The following is a 24,442-nucleotide window of genomic DNA, read 5'->3' as shown; positions in this document are numbered from 1 at the left end:
TATATATATATATTTTAAAAGCACTATTATTTTGAAATGCCTCCTTTAATTACTTTCCCCCACCCTTTTCTGTATTTCTGTATTTGTTGGTAACAAAAGGAAGTTGCTGAAATCATAGCCTCCAACCTAAACTTTATGCCAAAACAATCATGTTCCTATACAAGATTTCCTTCTATTTCTTCATTTTCCTTTTGGTTTAAAAAGCTTCTGAATCTTTGTGAGTCGAGTCCATTACAAACATGAATGCAAACTATAAGTCGCCAGCAAGAATATATTATGTCATTTTATTCGGATATGGTAATTGATTAGCATGCAAGAACTATTGTAAAAATTAAATCATTTTCTATTGTCTTGACAAAAGATAATTACCAATTGATATGGATATTCAATGTGGAATCTAATCCACTACGTGCAGTGACCACCTAACTAGAAATATCACATGCATAATCTTTATATATATATTTTTCGTAATTATTCTTTTGGCTTTTCATTTTGCTAGTAAAATTCAAAGGTTTTTTTAACTGCAATGATCCCTAAATTTATATCTAGTTTTATTTTGGTCCTTCAGATCTCGTGCATGTTTCAATTTAGTTATTTTTTCAAATTTGGTAAAACTGAGGGGTAAAACTAATAATTTGGATACAATAATCTTTAAAAAACAAACAATTTTTTTAATTATTATACTGAATTAACTAAATGTGAACTCGTATAAGTTCGAGGATCGTTGTAGTTAAATCCCAAAATAGAAAAAGAAAAAAGGGCTTTAACCCAAAATAGTCACTTATCATTTTCTAATGACTAATTTCTTCTTATAAAATTTTAACACACTAAGAACCAATAAGAAAATGACAAGTTCACTTTGACGAGGGAGGAAGCCACTATTCTTCCTCCTCTCTCCCCTCTTCTCTTCCTCCCTCTCTTCTCTTCCCTCATATTCAGAGACAAAAGGTTTTCCCTGTTTGTCTTCGTTTTGTTATGATTTTCCTCCAACCATCACAGGTGACTGCGTCTCGGCGTTGGATCGCCACATGCATTTCGGCATCGGATCTCCACCACCATCTTCTTTGCGGTTTCTTTATGTTCGAAATAAGTCACAGAAACTCTCTGGGTTGTCTGTGTAGTTTTCAGCTCTCCTTTTGTGAGAGCTTTTCACCTCTCATTTGTGAGAGATTATCATCTCTCTTTTGTGAGAGCTTTTCATCTCTCCTTTGTGAGAGTTTTATTTGTATTGTTATGGCTTGATTTTTTCAAGCTTTAACTCTGTTTGATTATTCTGAGTTTGCAATCTTAATTGGGATGCCTATGCCAGAGTTTCTTCGATCCTAAGTGATTGTTAGTGGAGGCGGACCAGATTGTTTTAATTTTGATGTTAGACCGCTCCGTTATTGTAATGGCCCTTTATAGCTAGTGGCTTTTTTTTGACTAAATTATAAATGCAATCCTAAAATTTCTCCACAAAAACAAAAAAAAAAAAACAAAAAAAAAAGAGTTTTGTGCGCCATATTAAGTCAATTAGTGATGTGGATATGAAAGTTTCCATTGTTGTACATATAACTAATTTGGATCAATTACGTTTCGCATATCTGTGGCTTGAGGTGAGTGAGAGTTGGTTCATGGCCTCTAAAAACTAACAAAAGCAGCCCCTAAAGTTACAAATAGTATAATCAACATTACGCATTGGTAAAAAGTTTAAAGTAATGCTAGAAAGAGTACATTTGTGTAGAGAGAAAAAAAGTATCATTACATTAAGAAATGAACGATATTATTTTTTGATTTTATTGATTACAAAATAACTCACGCACTGTTAGCGCATAAGAACAAAAACACAGACACAACCCCAAAATTTATATTAGGGTTAGTCATTTATTCTCTTAAACAAAACGAAAAAAAGGGTAAAAAATTTTCATTCATCTCAATCCCATGCACCAAAATAAGTTTGTGTGTTATATCACTAACAATTCTTAGTGCACGTACATCTCAGCCTGAAGCCAACACATTTGCCTCCCTTGAAGCCTTCTTCTTCGCAAATATTTGCACAGTTGCTTGATCGGATGCAAGGTCCCTTGAATTTCGTGCTCAAAGACTCACAAGTCCTTGACGTCTCCTTTGTTTCGACCTTGCCCTCAGCAACCATTGGACCCGTCCCTGCCAAAGATTCATCGATAAAAATGAATGAGAGAAGGTGGATTCAAACTTGAAACGTCTTTCAGCATTGGAAAGAAATATATCACTAATCAAATATAAAGATGAAATTAAAATGAGGAAAGAGAGAGATACCAATAGCCACAAAGAGCAGGACGAGGATGAAGACAATTGAAAACATACGTTTGGATCCCTCCATCTTGATTTTTGTGTGTGTACGTGCACGCGTGTGAAACAAAAACACAGACAGAGGGATGTTGAATGTTGATTCAAGATGCCTTGATTCAAAGGTTAACCATCCAACGCCTTTTATATAGAGTTGTTATGAAGCAAATTAAGAGCATTTCCGTAAAGAGCGGTACACCTATGAAAAATAGAGAGTGGAGGGAAATTTAACCTTTGTTATTTTTACCTAACACTTAATTAGCCCATTTTATGCGGACATGGATGATAAACCTAAATGAACATGTCATATGGACAACAAATAAGAACTTATAGAAAAATTTTAACCTTCTATTTAACTTTTTATTTGTTGGACAGATTTAACCTTCTAGTATAGGTGCTGTGTCAATTTTTCTTTTTTCATATGGATATGTCAACTTTTTAATCATTTGTAATTTGACGCACAAAAGGGCCAATAGTGTAATAATTTATAATTTTAAGGGTAATTTTCCTACTTTTTAAAATACTGAAACCAACAACTCTTTGTGAGTTGGGTGTTTATTTGTGTTTTAGTCTCTACTTGTGAGAGTTGATTGTCATTGTATTTGTAATTTTGGGCGTTGTATTACATGTCTGATTTGCTCAGGCATGTGACTGTTACATCGAAATATATTTGGTCTTTTAGGACTATTAGTGGAGATACAAGTTGTGCAATGTCACCAGTGTATCATCTTATATATGAATTAACCATCTGCAATTACTGTGCATACAACTTTATACTAACCCTTTATGAGTATTTGATCTTTGTGTCGAATTATTGAATACAATTATCACTAATTTTCAAAAAGAAAACTTAACAGTACATATTCAAGCATTATTTAAATGGACTTGCCCCTTGATATATATATATATATATACATATATATTTTTTATTTTATTTTGAAGTGCCTCGTTTAATTACTTTCCCCCACCCTTTTCTGTATTTCTGTATTTGTTGGTAACAAAAGGAAGTTGCTGAAATCATAGCCTCCAACCTAAACTTTATGCCAAAACAAGATTTCCTTTTATTTCTTCAATTTCCTTTTGGTTTAAAAAGCTTCTGAATCTTTGTGAGTCGAGTCCATTACAAACATGAATGCAAACTATAAGTCGCCAGCAAGAATATATTATGTCATTTTATTCGGATATGGTAATTGATTAGCATGCAAGAACTATTGTAAAAATTAAATCATTTTCTATTGCCTTGACAACAGATAATTACCAATCGATATGGATATTCAATGTGGAATCTAATCCACTACGTGCAGTGACCACCTAACTAGAAATATCACATGCATAATCTTTATATATATATTTTTCGTAATTATTCTCTTGGCTTTTCATTTTGCTAGTAAAATTCAAGGGTTTTTTTAACTGCAATGATTCCTAAATTTATATCTAGTTTTATTTTGGTCCTTCAGATCTCGTGCATGTTTCAATTTAGTTATTTTTTCAAATTTGGTAAAACTGAGGGGCAAAACTAATAATTTGGATACAATAATCTTTAAAAAAACAAACAATTTTTTTAATTATTATACTGAATTAACTAAATTTGAACTCATATAAGTTCAAGGATTGTTGTAGTTAAATCCCAAAAAAAAAAAAAAAAAAAAAGGGCTTTAACCCAAAATAGTCACTTATCATTTTCTAATGACTAATTTCTTCTTATAAAATTTTAACACACTAAGAACCAATAAGAAAATGACAAGTTCACTTTGACAAGGGAGGAAGCCACTATTCTTCCTCCTCTCTCCCCTCTTCTTTTCCTCCCTCTCTTCTCCCCCCTCATTTTCAGAGACAAAAGATTTTCCCTGTTTGTCTTCGTTTTGTTATGATTTTCCTCCAACCAGCACAGGCGGCTGCGCCTCGACGTCAGATCTCCACATGTGTTTCGGCATCGGATCTCCACCACCATCTTTTTTGCGGTTTCTTTATGTTCGGAATAAGTCACAGAGACTCTTTGGTTGTCTGTGTAGTTTTTAGCTCTTCTTTTGTGAGAGCTTTTCACCTCTCATTTGTGAGAGATTTCATCTCTCTTTTGTGAGAGCTTTTCATCTCTCCTTTGTGAGAGTTTTATTTGTATTGTTATGGCTTGATTTTTTCAAGCTTTATCTCTGTTTAATTATTCTGAGTTTGCAATCTTAGTTGGGATGCCTATGCCAGAGTTTGTTCGATCTTGAGTGATTGTTAGTGGAGGCGCACCAGATTGTTTTAATTTTGATGTTGGACCGCTTTGTTATTGTAATGGCCCTTTATAGCTAGTGGCTTTTTTTTGGCTAAATTATAAATGCAATCCTAAAATTTCATCACAAAAAAAAAAAAGTTTTGTGCGCCATATTAAGTCACTTAGTGATGTAGATATGAAAGTTTCTATTGTTTTACATATAACTAATTTGGATAAATTACGTTTTGCATCTCTGTGGCTTGAGGTGAGTGAGAGTGGGTTCATGGCCTCTAAAAACTAACAAAAGCAGCCCCTAAAGTTACAAATAGTATAATCAACATTATACAATGGTAAAAAGTTTAAAGTAATGCTAGAAAGATCACATTTGTATAGAGAAAAGAAATATATCATTACATTAAAAAAAGAACGATATATATATATTTTTTATTGATTACAAAATAACATAAGAACAAAAACAAGGACACAACCCCAAAATTTATATTAGGGTTAGTCATTTATTCTTTTAAACAAAACAAAAAAAGGGCAATAAATTTTCAATCTTCTCAATCTCACGCACCAAAATAAGTTAGTGTGTTATATCACTAACATTTCTTAGTGCATGTACATCTCAGCCTGAAGCCAGGACATTTGCCTCCCATGAAGCCCTCTTTTTGGCAAGCCTCTGCACATCTGCTTGATCGTAAGCAAAATCCCTTGAATTTCGTGCTCAGAGACTCACAAGTCCTTGACTCCTCCTTTGTTGCGACCTTGCCCTCAGCAACCATTGGACCTGTCTCTGCCAAACATTCATCGATAAAAATTAACGAGAGAAGGTGGATTCAAACTGGAAACATCTTTTAGCATTGGAAAGAAATATACCACTAATCAAATATAAAATTAAAATTAAAATGAGGAAAGAGAGAGATACCAATAGCCACAAGGAGGAGGATGAGGATGAAGACAGTTGAAAACATACGTCTAGATCCCTCCATCTTTATTTTTGTGTGTGTACGTGCACGTGTGTGAAACAGAAAGATAGACGGAGGGATGTTGAATGTTGATTCAAGATGCCTTGATTCATAGGTGAACCTTCCAAGGCCTTTTATATGGAGTTGTTATGAAGCAAATTAAGTACATTTCCGTGAAGGGCGGTACATGGTGAAAAATAGAGAGTGGATGGAAATTTAACATTTGTTATTATCACCTAACACTTAATTAGCCCATTTTGTGCCTACATGGATGATAAACCTAAATTAACATATCTTTTTTTTTTTTGGGTAACTAAATTAACATGTCATATGGACCTCAAATAAGAACTTCTAGAAAATATGTAACCTTCTATTTAATCTTTTTTGTTGTTGGACATATTCTATTTAACCTTCTAGTATAGGTGATGTGTCAACTCTTCTTTTTTTTAGATGGATGTGTCAACTCTTTAATCATTTGTAATTTGACGCATAAAAGTGTCAGAGGGAATGCTAGCAACCTTCTCTCTAACATTCTCTTTTGGACATTCTCTCTTCTTCTCAGGATATGTGTCAATTTCATTACACTTAAAACAATGTCATTAATGCATCACACAAACTACTTTTTATTTTTCAAATTTACCCTTATTCAATGTATTGGATTTTTTTTCCCTTCATTTATTCTTTTTTTTAAAAAACTATTTTACAACCTTTTAAAAAAAAATTAAATAAGAAAAAACGTCAGCTTTTTTTGAAAAAAAATCTATGTTTTTCTTTTCAAGCTCTATTTGTTTTATAAACACAAAAGAATTTAGACCACTATTGATTGATACTTAACCATGCTCGAAGGATGATTCTTTTGCCCTAAAACAGTCAAATATGTCTAAGGCGAAAGCTGCACATGTGATGTTTACATAGCCATTGCAATGACCAATAGAAACAAAGAGAAAATAGAAATTTCATTTCTCTAGAGAGAAAAAAAAAAGACGTCTTTTAAAAATTAAAAAAAAAATTTGGCTTTTTATTTATTTATTTAATTTTTTAACAAGGTTGTTGTAAAAAATAATAATAATAATAAATTTAATAAGGGTAAACTTGGAAAATAAAAATTATATTGTGTGATGCATTGATGACATTGTTTTTTTTTCTTAATTTTTTTAATTTTTTATTATTTATAGAACCTTTTCTATTGAGAGGGGTGATAGCATATTAAACTCACACACACTACACGGATGTTAGGACTCGAACCCAGGATCTTGCCTGAGAGAGTAAATACTCCAAACCACTACACTAGTGGGTCCTTTGCATTGATGATGACATTGTTTTAAGTTTAAGAAAAGTGACATATGTCATGTCATGAGGAAAATGGAGAAAGTTCAAAGGAGAAGGTTAGAGAGAAGGTTGTTAGCATTCCCCAAAGGCCAATAGTGTAATAAATTATAATTTGAAGGGTCGTTTTCCTACTTTTTTAAAATACGGAAACCAAACTGTTGCATGCCTCGAATCACAATTAATTAATAATTATGGTTTATGATAGTTGGGTGTTTATTTGTGTTTTAGTCTCTGCTGGTGAGAGTTAGTTGTCGTTGTATTTGTAATTTTGGGCATTTTATTACATGTTTGATTTGCTCAGGCATGTGACTATTACATTAAAATGTATTGGTCTTTTAGGGCTATTAGTGGAGATACAAGTTGTGCGATGTCGCGGGTGTATCCTCTTCTATATGGATTAACCCTTTGCGGTTATTGTGCATACATCTTTATATTAACCATTTTATTAGTATTTGATTGTGCATACATCTTTATATTAACCATTTTATTAGTATTTGATCTTTGTATCTAATTATTGAATACAATTATCGCTAATTTTTCAAAAAATAAAAAATAAAAACAAAACAAAACAAAAAAACCTACTGTACATATTCAAGCATTATTAAAATCGACTTGTCCTTTGATTAAAAAACAAACAAAAAAAAGGCCCATTATTTTGAAGTGCCTCATTTAATTACTTTTCCCCACCCTTTTCTATATTTGTTGGTGACAAAAGGAAGTTGCTGAAATCATAGCCTCCAACCTAAACTTTATGCCAAAAACAATCATGTTCGTACATTAGATTTCCATCTATTTCTTCAATTTCCTTTTGGTTTAAAAACTTCTGAATCTTTGTGAGTCGAGTCCAATACAAACATGAATGCAAGCTATAAGCAGCCAGCAAGAATATATTATGTCATTTTATTCGGATATGGTAATTGATTAGCATGCAAGAACTATTGTAAAAATTAAATCATTTTCTATTGTCTTGACAAAAGATAATTACCAATCGATATGGATACTCAATGTATTAAAAAATTAAATAAATAAAAAAAACGTCAATTTTTTTTTATTTTAAAAAAAAACTTCTTTTTTTTTTTCTCTCTAGAGAAATGAAACTCCTATTTTCTCTTTGTTTCTATTGGTCATTGCAATGGCTATGTAAACATCACATGTGTAGCTTCCACCTTAGACAAATTTGACTGTTTTAGGGCAAAAGAATCATCCATCGAGTATGGTTAAGTATCAATCAATAGTGGTCTAAATTCTTTTGTGTTTATCAAACAAACAGAGCTTGAAAAAAAAAAAAACATACATTTTTTTTTTTCAAAAAAAGCTGACGTTTTATCTTATTTAATTTTTTTTAACAAGGTTGTAAAATAGTTTTTTAAAAAAAGAATAAATAAAGGAAACAAAAAATCCAAAACATTTAATAAGGGTAAACTTGGAAAATAAAAATTATATTGTGTGATGCATTGATGACATTGTTTTAAGTATAAGAAAAGTAACACATGTCATGTCATGAGGAAAATGAAGAAGGTTCAAAGGAGAAGGTTAGAGAGAAGGTTGCTAGCATTCCCTCTGGCACTTTTGTGCGTCAAATTACAAATGATTAAAGAGTTGACACATCCATCTAAAAAAAAGAAGAGTTGACACATCACCTATACTAGAAGGTTAAATAGAATATGTCCAACAAAAAAAAAAAGGGTTAAATAGAAGGTTAAAGATTTTCTAGAAGTTCTTATTTGAGGTCCATATGACATGTTAATTTAGTTACCCAAAAAAAAAAATTGATATGTTAATTTAGGTTTATCATCCATGTAGGCACAAAATGGGCTAATTAAGTGTTAGGTGATAATAACAAATGTTAAATTTCCATCCACTCTCTATTTCTCACCATACCGCCCTTTACGGAAATGTACTTAATTTGCTTCATAACAACTCTATATAAAGGGCCTTGGAAGGTTCACCTATGAATCAAGGCATCTTGAATCAACATTCAACATCCCTCCGTCTATCTTTCTGTTTCACACACGTGCACGTACATACACAAAAATCAAGATGGAGGGATCTAGACGTATGTTTTCAACTGTCTTCATCCTCGTCTTGCTCCTTGGGGCTATTGGTATCTCTCTCTTTCCTCATTTTAATTTTATTTTTATATTTGATTAGTGGTATATTTCTTTCCAATGCTAGAAGATGTTTCAAGTTTGAATCCACCTTCTCTCGTTAATTTTTATCGATGAATGTTTGGCAGGGACGGGTCCAATGGTTGCTGAGGGCAAGGTCGCAACAAAGGAGGAGTCAAGGACTTGTGAGTCTCTGAGCACGAAATTCAAGGGATTTTGCTTACGATCAAGCAGATGTGCAGAGGCTTGCCAAAAAGAGGGCTTCATGGGAGGCAAATGTCCTGGCTTCAGGCTGAGATGTACATGCACTAAGAAATGTTAGTGATATAACACACTAACCTATTTTGGTGCATGGGATTGAGAAGATTGAAAATTTGTTGCCCTTTTTTTGTTTTGTTTAAAAGAATAAATGACTAACCCTAATATAAATTTTGGGGTTGTGTCCTTGTTTTTGTTCTTATGTTATTTTGTAATCAATTTTTTTTAAAAAAAATTATCGTTCTTTTTTTAATGTAATGATTTTTTTTTTCTCTATACAAATATGATCTTTCTAGCATTACTTTAAACTTTTTATCAATGTATAATGTTGATTATACTATTTGTAACTTTAGGGGTTGCTTTTGTTAGTTTTTAGAGGCCATGAACCAACTCTCACTCACCTCAAGCCATAGAGATGCAAAACGTAATTGATCCAAATTAGTTATATGTAAAACAAAGGAAACTTTCATATCTACATCACTAAGTGACTTAATATGGCGCACAAAACTTTTCTTTCTTTTTTTTTGAGAAATTTTAGGATTGCGTTTATAATTTAGTCAAAAAAAGTCACTAGCTATAAAGGACCATTACAATAACGGAGTGGTCTAACATCAAAATTAAAATAATTTGGTGCGCCTCCACTAACAATCACTCAAGATCGAAGAAACTCTGGCATAGGCATCCCAATTAAGATTGCAAACTCAGAATAATCAAACAGAGATAAAGTTTGAAAAAATCAAGCCATAACAATACAAATAAGGACCATTACAATAACGGAGCGGTCTAACATCAAAATTAAAATAATATGGTGCGCTTCCACTAACAATCACTCAAGATCGAAGAAATTTTGGCATAGGCATCCCAACTAAGATTGCAAACTCAGAATAATCAAATAGAGATAAAGCTTGAAAAAATCAAGCCATAACAATACAAATAAAACTCTCACAAAGGAGAGATGAAAAGCTCTCACAAAGGAGAGATGAAAAGCTCTCACAAAGGAGAGATGAAAAGCTCTCACAAAATAGAGACGAAAATCTCTCACAAAAGAGAGATGAAAATCTCTCACAAATGAGAGGTGAAAAGCTCTCACAAATGAGAGGTGAAAAGCTCTCACAAAAGGAGAGCTGAAAACTACACAGACAACCCAAAGAGTCTCTGTAACTTATTCCAAACATAAAGAAAATGCAAAAAGGATTGTGGTGGAAATCCGATGCTGAAACGCATGTGGAGATCCGACGCCAAAATGCAACTGCCTATTAAAAGGAAATTGAAAAAATAGATGGAAATCTTATGTACGAACATGATTGTTTTTGGCATAAAGTTTAGGTTGGAGGCTATGATTTCAGCAACTTCCAATACAAACATGAATTCAAGCTATAAGTAGCCAGCAAGAATTATTGTCAAAATGAATGAAATCATTTTCTTTTGTCTTGACAAAAGACAATTACCAATCGATATGGATACTCAATGTGGAATCGAATCCACGAGGTGCAGTGACCACCTAACTAGAATTATCACATGCATAATCCTTATATATTTTTTTAAATAATTATTCTGTGGACTTTTCATTTTGCTAGTAAAATTCAAGGGTTTTCTTTTTTATTTTTTTTAATTTTACCGTAATGATCCCTAAATTTATACCTAGTTTTATTTTGGTCCTCCAGATCTCGCACGTGTTCCAATTTAGTTATTTCTTCACATTTGGTCAAATTGAGAGGTAAAACTAATAATTTAGATACAACAATCCTTTAAAAAAAACCAACAAATGTTTTTTTTTACTTAAATAACTAAATTAAAACACGTGCAAGAATTGAAGATCAAAATAAAACTCGTATAAGTTCAAGGATCATTGCAGTTAAATTCCAAAACTAAATATAATACAGTAATCTTTATATTTTTGTATAATATAAGATGATGTTTAAAATAAAATAAATTCAAAATTAGAATAGTAGTAGAGCATCTGGATCCTACGATATGAAAGACCACAATTTCACGAAGTACTTGTGGGATGAAATCAAAATCTTCTTATTAGATTAGTAAACTTGGCTTAATAAAGTTGAATTAAGCCATCAACTTTTTGTGAGTTATTTGTGGTCCTTCTGCTTTGTCTCGTGGTACCTGTGATCAAAGAAGAAAGAAAGTAAACCAACCCAAATTAAAAAAGTCAAATAAAAAACGACAATTGACAGTGAGAGATACAAGACGATGCCTTGAGGCCCCTTCCCACATTGAAAGCTCTGATAATTTAAAAAGAATTTAATAAATAAATAAAAGCAAAGGCCATAGGGTTCATGTTTGTGTGGAGGGCAACAAAGCCACGTGATATCGCATTTGGTTCAAGGGGTTTGCCCTTAGTTTTTCTTTTTCTTTTCTGGAAAAAATTATTTTTGGTCCTTATAATTTGTACTTTTATTACTTTAGTCCTTATCATTTCAATTTGATCAATGTTGTCCATGTAGTTTCAATTCCGAGCAATTCAAAGACAATTTTCAATTTTTTTGTCAAATTACTTTAATATGGAGGGACATTTCAGTCCAATCTTGTATCCCCTCCACAACTACTCCCTAGCCACTCAAGCAACTTCCTAATGTAGCTTTTCTTATGCTTTTAAGTCCCCACTTTATCTTGAGTTAATAATAAGAAGTTTTAGGAGAGAGATAGATAGTTAGGAGAAAAGGTGGTTGTGGAGGGAGGGGATAAGGTGATTGTGGGGTGATTGGGTCGTGGCTATTGGAAAAGGAGTGTGGAGGGAGGGGATAAGGTGATTGTGGGGTGATTGGGTCGTGGCTATTGGAAAAGGAGTGGGTTGAGTTAGGAGGAGGAGGAGGAGGAGGAGGAGGAGGAGGGGGAGAAGGGATGAGAGAAGGTGGTTGGGTAGGGGATGCTAGGTTTTTATGCGGGTGGTGGTGGAGGGGCTGTAAGTTGGATAGAAATGCCCCTCCGTATTAGAGTAATTTGACAAAAAAATTTAGAGTTATCTTTAAATTGTTCAGAATTGAAACTATAGAGACAAAATTGATCAAATTAAAATCATAAGGACCAATGATAAAAATAATAAACTATAAGAACCAAAAATAACCAAAACCCTTTATTTTTTTAACTTTTCAACACAAACACCCTCGCCCCCACGAGAAAAAGCCAATTTCTTAAACAGGGCTTCTAATATAAGCAGAGTTTGCCTAATGTATTGCTGGAAAATCACTTTTCTTTTTATTGCTTTTGGGAGTGAATGGTGGGACCCAAAAGAGGCATGAACGAAATATGGCAATTAAATCACTTAAAGTTAAGGGCCCACTTTCATTTAATGATTCCCCCGTCTTGTTGAGGATATATAGAAAGCAATTTCTATTTAGGGAATCCATAAGATTTGGTGCTGCCTTTATTATAAAGATTCTTTGTTACCTCCACTTTTGTTATGGGCGCCCTCATTCCAATTTGCTTTAATCGTCTTATATAAAAAAAAAACAATAATAATCTACTATTCAAATATAAGTATTCCATTCTTTTGAAAAGAAAAAAAAAAAAAAAGGTGTTCCATAGGACTCCTAATTGCATCGAATTAAGTTCAAATCCAACACTTATGAATCCATTGGACCTAACTCAACCTAGTTATTAGACCTAGACGGTTAAAATTGGAACAATATTTATACATGGTTTGGATTGAAAAATGTCGAGAGCGATGCCATCAAATTCGAATAATTTAGGAATTTTATTTTTCAGTATTGAATAGTTGATATCAATGTGTATGACATATATAGTTTAATTCGTTCTAAAATTACAGTTTTGTAGTATAAAAATCGAATCAAATCGTATCGAATTGACTTGATTTGACCTGTTTGGATAAGTTTTTATGCACCCCTATCTTTTGCTAAACTTTAGCCAGACACGTTATTATTGCACAAACAGAAAATGTCACCACCAGACAAATTGTACACATGTTAAGCATATTATGCACGGGCTTCCCTCAGATAATGAACATGGGCTTTCATTCCTGCATCAATACACTGATATTTACAGAGCTTTTGGGCCTCGTCAGATATAGCCTCTAAGTTGCAACTTGCAAGTTACAACAAACAAGTATGGCTGCGTTGGAAGAAAGACTTTCATGAGATAGGAATAGCACTATTTTATTATCTTCGGTTAATAATGTTATGAAATACGTGATAACACTTTCACGTAACATAGCATTATTGATCGGGAATAGCAAAACAATAATATCCCTATTGCAACTAAGTTTTTCTCCTACATTAGACGACTAGTTAGAAGCAAAGCAGTTTGGGTTAATTCTGTCAGCTCCTACGATCCAGGCCCATATTAGCAAACATTCTGAAAGTGCAACCCCGTCTGCTAATAGAATGACTGTCACATCAACCAGATTTTCCATTGTCCAGCTGAATATGGTTGAAGGCAACGGTCTCAACCAATTGTAACTGATTCTGCCACATGTAGCCTACTATTTTCTAATAACTTATCTGAGCCCATTGCATTGTAATAATCTCTTAGCCATGTAAAATTTGTAAATCTTGGTCTCGATTGGTAGCTCCGTCTAGATTAGACTTTTTCAATTAAATTGAACTAATGTTTTGGCCGCTATTTAGTAAACTAAAACAAAAGATATGACATTTATTAAATTGGACAACAGTGTAATATATCATGTATTATAAACTCACCCTAGAAAAATAGGACTTATAAGAGGTGGCTTGGACTCAATTTCAATCATAAATTCTAAGGCCAAAATAAGAGCATTGACCACTTGGCACAGGTTAACTTCAAAGAAACAGAGATACTATTCAACATTAGCCATTAGAAATTCCAACCACCAGAGCAAAAGGAGAATTGCGACAATATGATGAGAATAGGGCAAGAACATGTCTTAAAGAAGAGAAAAAGAAAACAGCCTCTCTTCTCCTCCTAATCCCACCAGAATGTTGTCAAACTCGAATACATGCCTGTCTCTATTGAACTCATCTTCAAACATTAGCATTCAACTAGAGAACCCATATAATACATCTAACCCATCAAGCTAATGGATTTTCTGACAATCTAATAGACAAAAACCTACATTGAAACACCCATGCGAGACCATTGTCAGCACCAAAACCAATTCCAGATGAGCGGTCAGCTAAGTTTCTGTTCTTAACATCGCAATTTAATGCGATCGAGACTCTCTGAAACAGTTTTCATCCTTGGACGCAGTTCAGGGTCAAGTTCGGTGCAATTAAGGGCAATGTGAAAGGCTTCAACAACTTGCTTCTTTGCATAAACCTCTTGCAGAAGTACAGGGTCTATAATCTCGGACAAGGGGCGCTCATCTCTGAACGTCTTCCTGACTAGACTCTCAAGTCCCTTACCACCATTTTCGAGCCCTTCGTCTGGCAACCTGCCAGTTAAGATCTCCAAGAGCACAACCCCAAAAGAGTACACGTCACATTTCTGAGTGAACTTGCTGCCAGAAATTCGAGCCTCGGGCGCTAAGTAAATGGTTGAGGAAGTTGAAACAGTCAAACCAGAGGCTCCAATGCATTGGCTTGAGTTGTGTTTTCTGGATGCTGAAGTGGTGAACTTTGAGGTCCCCAACATAAGGCGCACCAATCCGAACCCTGATATGTAAGGTTGGAGATCATCATTGAGAAGTATTTTTGTTGATTTAATGTTTCCATGAACATACTTTCGAGGGCTGTGTTCATGTATGTACATCAATCCCCTCGCGGTCCCCTGAGCAATTTTTAACCTTGCTGTCCATGGTAATGGAGGCAAAGAAGTGGATGGTACCCCTGCAATAAATTATATGACCACAAAAGTTTGAGAATATTGCCAACTAAAAAGAGCAGTTACAAAACTTGGAGGTAAATCTTCATCAGTTAAATGGTGCATCTTTGCAATATACACCAAAAGGACACAAAATGAGAACAGAATTTGCAAATGAGAAAGAGATTCTGGAAGAAAGGAGAAATAATGTAAAATTTCTTCTTTTATTTTAACATGGCAACACAATTGAAAATGTGCATTTCTGAATCAGAATTAACATGCAGTAGATCTGTGCAGGCAGTTTTGAATTATAATAAAATCAAAACTGTTTTTCCAGGCTTTCATTGTCATTGTGTTATTGAACAGGATAGCAAAACAGTGTTATTCCCGTTATAAGTAAGTTTTTCTGCTAATTTGCTTGTGATTGCATATGCATGGAAAAACTCTGCAACTGTCAGTCATTATGATGAAGTCTTAAATAACTTTGAATTTAAGCAGACAGATTAGTAGGGGCCACCAGAGTAGCTCTGAAGGGTGAATAAATGTCTAGGTAACATGCCTTTCAGCGTACAAGCAGCACAAAGAGCCAACACATATTATAAAACCATACATGTCTACCCAACTGAATATAAAACCATCACCTCAAAACAATAGCAAAGAAACAAAATCAAAATTATAATGAGGACCATGTATTCAACCATTGCTTTGGAAATATTAATTTGGGGTCTCATGGGGCATCAAGTAATATGAACAAAAAGAAATCATTGTTATGCATGCATGTGAAGATACAATGATTTCAAATCCAATGGAAAAGCCAAAATAAAAAGTGAACTCAAATGCTGGGTAGCAAACATGAAATGATTAATTGCATGTGGCAACCTAAAAGCTTTTTGGGACCCATGATATCATGATCTGAGTGTTTTATAAGGTAATGAAACCTAATTGATTTACCAATTTGTTGTTTTCTAAAGAACAGCACAAAGAACGGAATGGAATGAAATGAACGATTAAAATAATAGCACAGAAATGTGACATAAATAATTTGTATGTGTAATTCTATTGACCATAAAACATGCTTTGACCTTGGTATGTAACCAACATAAATCAATTCTTTTCTAACTTAAGAAGAATGCGTTTAACCAACTAGCACTTGATCTAGTGTACAATTTTGCTCAACATTTACAAATTAAAAGTGTCTAAATTTGAATTCGCCTCTTTACGAATAAAATTAAAAATAAATAGACTACCTAAACACACAAAAAATTTAACCGTCCCAAAAATACTTAAAATATTTGAAAATTAAAAAACCCAACAAAGGAAGGAAAAATTACCGTGGAGTGCATTGTACAAGCTGCCATTGCGAATGAAATCAGTGACCAGAAGTTTCTCATCATTCGCATAATAATATGCTCTCAAGCGTACAATATTCGGGTGGACTACCTTCCCTATGGCCTCCACCTCAGCCTCAAACTCCTTGAACCGCCACGTGGCATCACCCTCGCTCAGCCTCCTCACGGCCACAACTGCCGGCGCCGCACCGTATCCCTTCCCAGCACTCCCGGCGACGACCCTGTACGTAATCCCACTCCTGCTCTTCCCCACCACGTACGCCGATGCCCTCAATAAATCCTCTAATTCCAACCCAAACCCCTCGTCCAGCACCACGAATTTACCATTTTGCCCCTCCCCCTCGTCCTCAACAACCACCACCGCCTTTTCCACTTTCTCTCTTACCGTTTTGACCTCCTTGGCCCTCCTTCTTATCCGAAGCAGCCACACCGAAATCGAGACGGCCCCGATCACCACTGAAAGGCCTGAAATGATCGGTACCGTCACCGACCCACCTCTCCGATTTTCTCTTTCCTCGACCCCATTCACCAAGCTCGGGTCGGTGTTGAGAGGCTTTTGAACGTCCTCGGCTCCGCTTTTGGAGGCGTTCGGGTTTTGAGCTTCCGGGCACGGAATCTCCAACGGAAACCCGCAGAGGCTAGGGTTGCCGGAGAACGCGGTGGGGCCCTGGTTCACAAGCGATCCCACCTGAGGCACTTTTCCAGTGAGATTGTTGTGCCGGAGGTCCAGGCTCACTAGCACCGGAAGCCGTCCGTATGACGCCGGAACCTCGCCTGAAAATTTGTTGTACGAGAGGTTAAGGGTTCCGGCGAGGGACGGGAGCTCGGCGAGAGACTCGGGGAGGGAGCCGTTGAGGAAATTAGAAGACAAATCGAGGTGTTTTAGGGCTTTGAGGGCTTCGATTTGGGCCGGGACTGGGCCGACGAAGGAGTTTCGAGAGAGGTCCAGAGAAATGAGGTTGGTGGCGTTGAAGAGGTGGGCCGGGATGAGCTTGGAGAAGTTGTTTCTGGACAGACTGAGTCGCTTGAGCGAGTCGAGGTGGCCGAGTTCGGAGGGAATGTAGCCGGAGAAGCCTTTGTCGCTGAGTAAGAGGTCAGTGACTCGGTTGCGGGTGCAAACGACGCCGTGCCAGTGGCAGGGGGTCGGGTCGGAGTCGAACCAGGAGTCGAGGACGCGGGTGGGGTCGGTTTCGATTGCGGATTTGAGGGCGAGGAGGGAGAGACCATCTGGGTTGAGACACAGCACAACTTCAGCAATGAGAAGAAGCAAAGCAATGTGTAGAAAAAGAAGCATCTTTATTTATGTAATTGTTGGGAAATTAAAAAATGCCAGTGTGTCTCTCTCTACTGGTTCATATGGTGCTCTGTTTTTACAGCAGAGGAGTTGATGAAGAAGCTGAGTGATTACAAAGAAGAAGGAGGAAGAAGAAGAAGAAGTGGGTGAGTTTGAATTGTGGAGAGTGGTTTGGTTTGGTGGGGGGAGAACTCGAGGAGGTTTGAATTTTGTCTGAGCAATTAAGCTGTTTATGCACTGAGAGACTGAGCATAATATTTAATCTAATTTGCTTATTTTTATATTTGTTATTTCTGTACAATATTTTGGTCACTTATGAAGCTTGGATTATTTTGAATTGGTTTAACATGCAGGTCATGACAATTTCCAATCCCTTTATAACAAAAAAACAAAACGTGATTAAAATTTGTTAATTCAAAACAAAACAAGCACCGAGCTGAATTTTAGATTGATTGCTTATTATAAACCAACCGAAATGGATAATTCAATCTGTTTTTCTTTCGTACTGTTCTTCTTATTATGGCCTTTATTTTATTTTCAAAACGACGTAATGGCATGGCACCGACTTTATCCATTTTCCTCAAATTCAAATTCATAGCCACAATACTAAAAAAAATATTTAAAAAAAGTATTAACTTAGATCAGAGTCTCAAGTTCGAACTCTCTTAATATCTTAGTAGTGTGTGTAAAAAACTCATTCTCATCTAGTTTCGACTACCGATCTTCACACTCCAAAATGGAAAACATCCTGTGATATTAATTGTACAAAGGGCATTTCAAATTGACCACAAATTTTCTTAGAAAGAAATTGATATACATAATTTTATGTTCACTTGGTATTTCTACCATGGTACTACTAGCCAATAAATTTCCCAAAAAATGTTTTTGTGAGGACTGGTTTGTAATTTAGGGAGGGTGTCAGAAAATCATTTGACAAGGACACAATTTACACATGCAGGTGCAAGCATGCTTGCTTGTGACTCACTTTTCAGTGTCCACTAACCAAGGCTATTTATGTAAAGTCCATCAGAAGTTTTGAGATTCAAATTGATAGTGGGATTCTGTAGCTTCCTTCTCCACACTGTATCCGTCCCTTTGTTTTATACGAGGAGACAAAAACACAAAGGTCTCAAACAGTTTTCCTCTACATACTAGATCTTAATTATTTTTTCCTTCAAATCCAAGTTCATTTATTATTTAACCATAACCTCGATTTATTTTACCATTAATTTTCTCGAGTTATTTTTTTTTTATGAACATTTTTTCACTTGAAAAAAAGAAAATCAAATTTAGAAAGCAAATTTATGTCATGAACATGACATCAGTTGTGTGTGCGTCTCAGAAACCCCCTTCATGTAGTTTAGATTATCGTTTATTTAAAAAAAATATATATATATATAATTTTAAAGGAAGGAGAATGAAAAAGATTTGAATTACGAAGCATCTTAGATACAATGAGGGATTCAATCTGATCGTCTAATGATAGCTTTGCAATTGATCTGATAGCTATTAAGGACCCCCCATTATAACCACTCACTATAACCCATCATTACAGTTTCTGCTTAGATACTCAGCACGAAGCCATTTCCACGTGGGTTGGGCTTCAGAGTCATTGGGCTCCACCATTTATGATAGACGAAATCCACTCTATGATTTGGACCGGGCTTATAACATATCTCATAATTTGGCCTCCTGCTATGAATGCATTGGGTTATGTTGAGGCCTTGCCTCTAAAAAAAAAAATTTCTAGTACAAAATATGCATACATTTTCGGATGATTAAGTAGTTACCCAGCAAAAACAATTACTCCTCATACCCTAGTCTAAACGTTTTGAACACCCCATCCTTTCTTGTGCATTATTTTTCTTAGTTGCAACTTTGGAGGGTAAGTAACTTGTTTAGTAATTTGCTTAGTTTTGGAATGAGTCAACATATTGTCCTTTCTGAATAAAAGGAATGTTAACATTGTAAAATATGCGCCAATGGAGTGTAGATTAATTGGTTAAGCTCTTCCACCTTCATTCATCTGAACAGAAGTTCAAAACCCCAAGACACCCAATGAATATTTGTGCAAACTTTCCTTTGTAAAATAGGTTGGTGTTGGATCGAGCCCATGGGCTGAGGTTGCAAAATGGATAAAGCTGGGCAACCCAAGCCTAGCCCGAATTCGTCCCAGGTTGGGTCAATTTGTTTTGAAACCCGAACTTTCATTTGGAAAAGCTGAAAACCAGTGCTACCAAGCTAACGGGTGAAATACCATAAATTACTTATGGACGCTGCCAATCTGCAAGTGAAAAACATTTTTAGCAGCCCTACCTCACATCATAAAAGAAAACAAAAACAAAAACTGCAAATTCTACAATCCCCTAAAGCACGAGAATGATGATTAACAGGTATAGCATTAGGCACTTGTTCCTCGACGAAAATGTTGTACCAAAGTTGAACACATCGCATTCAACCATCCATCTGTAAATCAGCAAAAAAATTGTTTGAACTGCTCGAAACGTGATCTTTGCTTGCATTTTTCCTCTTTGTCCCTGCAAAGATTGTAACATCAATTAATTACAACCCAGAAGAATGCTTTCAATAATATGATATTGTCATTGGTTTTGAGCCACAACATAATCAAATATTTGATCCATGCTTTATTCCTTTAGGCACTCAGCATGCAAAAGGCACACATTAGTAGGCTCTGACCGCTGTGGTTTTACACAGCATTTGGAAACAATCGGACTAAATTGCTTGCACTGGACTGAATTTGCTCTTTGAATGGAATGAGTACTTTGAATTTGCTTTTCTTGAGTCATAAAAGTAGTGGCAAACCTAACCGCCTGGACCAGTAGCCTGCAAAGAACCTCTCTTCTTTCTTTTTTTTTCTTTCCACAAACCAATTAGAAAGAGGGGATAATTCTGATTTTAAAAAGGAGTCCAGGAAAATCTTATTTTATTAGATCCTTATGAAAGATTTAAAAACTGTTTACTTTGTTTAAAAAGATTCTGATCAATTTAGTTTTTCTAAGAAAGCGGCAACAAAGTGAGACCCAACATGATGCAAAAGAATCAATCATTTGCCAGTTATGTTAGCTTAAAAATCTCTAAATAATGTGACGGCCATATATGAAAGCTTAAGGGTAGTTCTTCCAAAACTCGCGACTATGTCCAGGGCCAGGGCATCTATGGAGGATGCAAGATAGTTTTTTTTATTAAATAAGAGTAAATACCTTTCTTTGACTTCGGAGGATTATTATCCATATCCATCTCATCACTATCACTGTCTTCCACAGCTGCTTGATGCTTTAAAGTCTTTGTAGAACCTTGCAATAAGTCATCCATATCCCATAGCTGCATGAAACGATTGTCAAGAGTGAAATCATAAAACCACTGAGAATACATATCACCAGAAAGTATGTTGAAAACTATTACACATATAGAGTTAAAAACTTTGTAAGCAAGAAGCCATAAAGGTGACTAAGAGATAAAAGCAATTTTTCACAAAAGATAATGTATTAAAGAAACAAGGTTACTTCACAATTCTTTACTTCCCAGGCTACAGAATATAAGCAAAGTTGAGAGAGAGAGAGAGACCTTCAACATCTGATCATGTGCTATACTGCCCAGAAACTTTTTATCATGGGAAAAGGCTACAAAACCAAACAAGACAGCTTGTCAACCAACCACAACCTAAGGAGATAAGTTGCAGATTCAAGGAGAGACCTACACGGCTAGAGTATAAATTTAATAAATATATAAAACAGATAAGAAAATTTGATTTTTGGTTGATGGTAAAGATTCAACAATGAGGCCACAGTCAACTAAGATCATCAATAGACCATACATGTTAAAAAGCACTACTTGTATGGTCGTTATAAATGAGTCTATCACCATAACGGCTTTTCTGTGAATAATTATCCATTAGAAAAACCTCAATCTTCCTCAAAACAACGAGAAAAATGGAATAAAGAAATACACTTCGATTACTCAATCCTCTAGAAAAGAAAAGAATGCATTACCAAGACCCTCAACAGGATATTCTGAGTGCTCCGCAATTGGTTGGATGACTCTGTTGGGTAATATGCCTACTAGGCTGAAAGAAATTTGTTGGAAATTAACCTTAATGTTAAAAAAGTTAATAAAAACAAAGAAATTATAATTAATTGATTCTGCACGAAATTTCACCTGATAAGTCCAGTCTCAGATCCAGTGATCAACCTATCTTCATCAAGCTGACCCAAGAAATTTAAAAATGCTTCAACAAACAAACTCTTAGAAGAATTAAATTCCAACAGAGGTAAAATAGATAAATGACCTACTCACCTTCAGCAAAACATCAACAGAATTGGGAGAGAGATCAACAAACCGATCACTGGAATTCAAAGGATCATCCATAAGGGAAAATCAGTGGTGGGAGAGGGGGAGAGAGAGAGAGAGAGAGAGAGAGAGAGAGAGAGAAGAGTTATAAAATTGAAAGTCTTTCTATCATGATTAAAGACAGAATCTCTAACAAACTTGGTTACCCATCAATTGCAATTTTCAGTTTTTCATACATGGTTAAAAATTATAATAATATACCTGCAATCATTGAAACACCCCCATGAATACAATAATAGATTCCCAATGTGTGAGCTGCAAACAACTTTCCGACCATTCTGACCACATGAAAAAAACGAAAAAGAGGCTTGATAAAAAAAAAAAAGGAGAAGAAAAGCAAGAGGGAAATTTATATGATTTTGATGAAACCATAAAATTACTAGAAGAGCTTAAAGAGAAAGGAGAAAGCAATGCAACCTTCATGATAACCACAGACAGTAGCTCCTCTTCTGAAAATTCAGATTGAGCTTGCACCTGTCATAACCGTAGAACCAACAAGTTAAATTAAAAATGTTTTAGGAATCCACTATGAGCATTGAGCTTGTATCTTATGACAGTTTCACAAAGAAAACCCTTACTTTATTTCTTCGAAGATTGCAAACAGAAAGAGTCCCATCTCCACTTAACAATGCAAAAGAATAAATATAAATAAACAACTTGTGATGGTATTGCATTTGCAGAGTAAAGGGAATACCAAAAAAATAAAAGGGCAAGTAGGGAATACCTAGTTCCCAGGAGTTTCATGGAATCAGCTGCAAAAGTCATATCAGAAATGTACTCTTCATGAACTTTGAAAGAATTGCAGCAAGATTGTTGTCTGGTATCCCACACCTGCACAATAAAAAACGTCAAACAAATGAAAAAAACAGTAAAAACAACAGAAAAGGAAGCACAAGTAACACAAAATGACCTTAATACAGCCTTCGTCATCTCCAGAGGCAACCGTAGACTCCGTCAAGTTGATAAGCTTATTGACTGCACACCTGCATCAGATGAAGGTAATGTTCAGATTATGACTAAAATGAGCAATCTTGAGAACTGACTGATAACAGAACAGAGAGAGACCCATGAGCATCTTCGAGGCGAGCAACAGCAGCACCAGTTTCCACATCGGTTGCAAGAATTGAGCAGTCGGGAGACCCCGTCAAAATGGCTAATATCATCCATAAGTAGCTTCTTATTAGCACAACTAGTTATGGTACAATAACAATATCAAATAACTAACACTTAAGAATACCATGGCCATTGTTGATGAACCGAGCAGCTCTGCAAGATTCACTGTGTGCTTGAACTTGCAACACCCTAATATCATCATCATCTTATATAAGAACTCAAACGAGTAATAGAGAGAAATTAAAAAAGAGAACTTCAGAAAATATTGACCTTTCAGGTATGGAATCAGATGTGTATCGGTACAAATGAAGTTCTCCGTTGATAAGACCTGTAGTCACCAACTGCTGTGATGGATGAAAATCAATGTCAAACGCCAATTGCCCCAAATTTATCTCCATTCCTTTATCACTTCCCTCTTTCTCTCACTTTATGCAGCGAATAACTGGTGCCTACTTCATGCACGCACTTATTTCTCTAGGCCTGTACGACGGTTGGTAGGTTTTTCAATAAACCCAATCCGACCTTGGACTAGATGATTCGTTTTGTTGCTACAAAAAAACATATACAAAGACTAAGAATTGCCATTGAAACCAATCCAGTTTTTCAGAGCAATTAAAACATTAACCATTAAACTTACAGATGAAATCAAATAGAACATGTTTAAACTGAATCATAGCAAAAACAGAGACCTTAGTGAAGCTGGAAATTTCCAAATTCAACATAAATAATCAAATAAAAAGCCAGGGCAGTCATTTCAAGCAGGCCAAATTTGAGACTCAACCCTCACACACATACTATCTAGAAAGCTCAAACAGAAAAAGTAAATAACGATATATCAAATTAATGCCAATCAACTACAGCCGATGCATTTCGTTTAATTTAATACTAAAACTCAAAGAAAAGTAATAAGAAAATAATTACCGAGCAAGATGATGACTGAGATGGAAGGAAGGGTGAGACTCAGAGATGGAGGGAAGACCACAAAGTGGTGCAGCAGCGGCAGCAGAGAAAGAGGAAGAGGGGTTTTAGGGAGGTTAAGGCACACGTTGAAATAAACTCGTCATATTTTGTGCCCGGAAAAAAGAAAAAGAAAAAAGACTCGTTATAATTCGGTTTGGGCTCTCTGTTTGGAGGCCCAGATTCTCAGATTATTTGGAGGCCCAGATTCCCAGAAAATTTGGAGTCGGAATTGACCTTATACCATAAATCCTAAACCTTAAATTCTAAACTCAAATATTTTAGAAAAAAAATAAAAATAATCCTAAACCCATACACCTTAAATAAAAAATAAAAAAATAAATATAAAAAAAAAAAAAAAAAAGAAGAAGAGAAAATGGAAGATACACAAGTAGTATTTCTCATACCAAGGTCTCATTAGGAACTTTGCCACTCCCTAATTT

The 24,442-nt window shown here is 35.1% G+C and overlaps 5 protein-coding genes across 5 annotated transcripts; 1 reads left to right on the top strand and 4 right to left on the bottom strand.

The window, feature by feature from the left end:
- On the bottom strand, positions 1,944 to 2,410 carry LOC18770280 (defensin Ec-AMP-D2). Its single transcript, XM_007202801.2, has 2 exons — positions 2,278 to 2,410; positions 1,944 to 2,145 (listed from the first exon to the last, which is right to left on the bottom strand). The coding sequence occupies exons 1-2, from the start codon at positions 2,339 to 2,341 to the stop codon at positions 1,952 to 1,954; spliced, it is 258 nt and encodes an 85-aa protein (XP_007202863.1). The 5' UTR covers positions 2,342 to 2,410; the 3' UTR covers positions 1,944 to 1,951.
- Positions 4,960 to 5,946, bottom strand: LOC18769843 (defensin Ec-AMP-D1). The gene is made up of 2 exons (XM_007203185.2): positions 5,436 to 5,946; positions 4,960 to 5,303 (listed from the first exon to the last, which is right to left on the bottom strand). Exons 1-2 carry the CDS (start codon positions 5,497 to 5,499, stop codon positions 5,110 to 5,112), a joined length of 258 nt encoding a protein of 85 aa, XP_007203247.1. The 5' UTR covers positions 5,500 to 5,946; the 3' UTR covers positions 4,960 to 5,109.
- LOC18771253 (defensin Ec-AMP-D1) lies at positions 8,778 to 9,510 on the top strand. Its single transcript, XM_007202747.2, has 2 exons — positions 8,778 to 8,908; positions 9,041 to 9,510. The coding sequence occupies exons 1-2, from the start codon at positions 8,845 to 8,847 to the stop codon at positions 9,232 to 9,234; spliced, it is 258 nt and encodes an 85-aa protein (XP_007202809.1). The 5' UTR covers positions 8,778 to 8,844; the 3' UTR covers positions 9,235 to 9,510.
- On the bottom strand, positions 13,939 to 17,940 carry LOC18769345 (receptor protein kinase-like protein ZAR1). Its single transcript, XM_020569169.1, has 2 exons — positions 16,250 to 17,940; positions 13,939 to 14,944 (listed from the first exon to the last, which is right to left on the bottom strand). Exons 1-2 carry the CDS (start codon positions 17,559 to 17,561, stop codon positions 14,307 to 14,309), a joined length of 1,950 nt encoding a protein of 649 aa, XP_020424758.1. The 5' UTR covers positions 17,562 to 17,940; the 3' UTR covers positions 13,939 to 14,306.
- LOC18769396 (WD repeat-containing protein 55) lies at positions 19,796 to 24,224 on the bottom strand. Its single transcript, XM_007202204.2, has 15 exons — positions 23,964 to 24,224; positions 23,313 to 23,590; positions 23,167 to 23,231; positions 22,995 to 23,082; positions 22,840 to 22,912; positions 22,654 to 22,760; positions 22,508 to 22,550; positions 22,347 to 22,403; positions 22,131 to 22,207; positions 21,876 to 21,924; positions 21,738 to 21,784; positions 21,572 to 21,645; positions 21,147 to 21,202; positions 20,783 to 20,903; positions 19,796 to 20,098 (listed from the first exon to the last, which is right to left on the bottom strand). Exons 2-15 carry the CDS (start codon positions 23,438 to 23,440, stop codon positions 20,016 to 20,018), a joined length of 1,068 nt encoding a protein of 355 aa, XP_007202266.1. The 5' UTR covers positions 23,441 to 23,590; positions 23,964 to 24,224; the 3' UTR covers positions 19,796 to 20,015.

This window comes from Prunus persica, chromosome G7 (assembly GCF_000346465.2).
Source record: "Prunus persica cultivar Lovell chromosome G7, Prunus_persica_NCBIv2, whole genome shotgun sequence".
Taxonomy (NCBI): Eukaryota; Viridiplantae; Streptophyta; class Magnoliopsida; order Rosales; family Rosaceae; genus Prunus; species Prunus persica.
Note: the sequence above shows the minus strand (reverse complement) of the source record. Positions and strands in the feature narration are given on the sequence as shown.

Bases quoted from the DNA above. Each gene is read 5' to 3' on its own strand.
- LOC18770280 (XM_007202801.2), bottom strand. From the start codon at position 2,341: ATGGAGGGATCCAAACGTATGTTTTCAATTGTCTTCATCCTCGTCCTG. The intron at 2,146-2,277 runs GTATCTCTCTCT...AATCTTTGGCAG, and splicing joins CCTGCTCTTTGTGGCTATTG to GGACGGGTCCAATGGTTGCT.
- LOC18769843 (XM_007203185.2), bottom strand. From the start codon at position 5,499: ATGGAGGGATCTAGACGTATGTTTTCAACTGTCTTCATCCTCATCCTC. The intron at 5,304-5,435 runs GTATCTCTCTCT...AATGTTTGGCAG, and splicing joins CCTCCTCCTTGTGGCTATTG to AGACAGGTCCAATGGTTGCT.
- LOC18771253 (XM_007202747.2), top strand. From the start codon at position 8,845: ATGGAGGGATCTAGACGTATGTTTTCAACTGTCTTCATCCTCGTCTTG. The intron at 8,909-9,040 runs GTATCTCTCTCT...AATGTTTGGCAG, and splicing joins CTTGCTCCTTGGGGCTATTG to GGACGGGTCCAATGGTTGCT.
- LOC18769345 (XM_020569169.1), bottom strand. From the start codon at position 17,561: ATGCTTCTTTTTCTACACATTGCTTTGCTTCTTCTCATTGCTGAAGTT. The intron at 14,945-16,249 runs GTAATTTTTCCT...AATTTATTGCAG, and splicing joins CTTGTACAATGCACTCCACG to GGGTACCATCCACTTCTTTG.
- LOC18769396 (XM_007202204.2), bottom strand. From the start codon at position 23,440: ATGGAGATAAATTTGGGGCAATTGGCGTTTGACATTGATTTTCATCCA. The intron at 22,551-22,653 runs GTATTCCCTACT...TGCATTGTTAAG, and splicing joins ATGAAACTCCTGGGAACTAG to TGGAGATGGGACTCTTTCTG. The intron at 21,203-21,571 runs GTAATGCATTCT...TTGGTTTTGTAG, and splicing joins ATATCCTGTTGAGGGTCTTG to CCTTTTCCCATGATAAAAAG.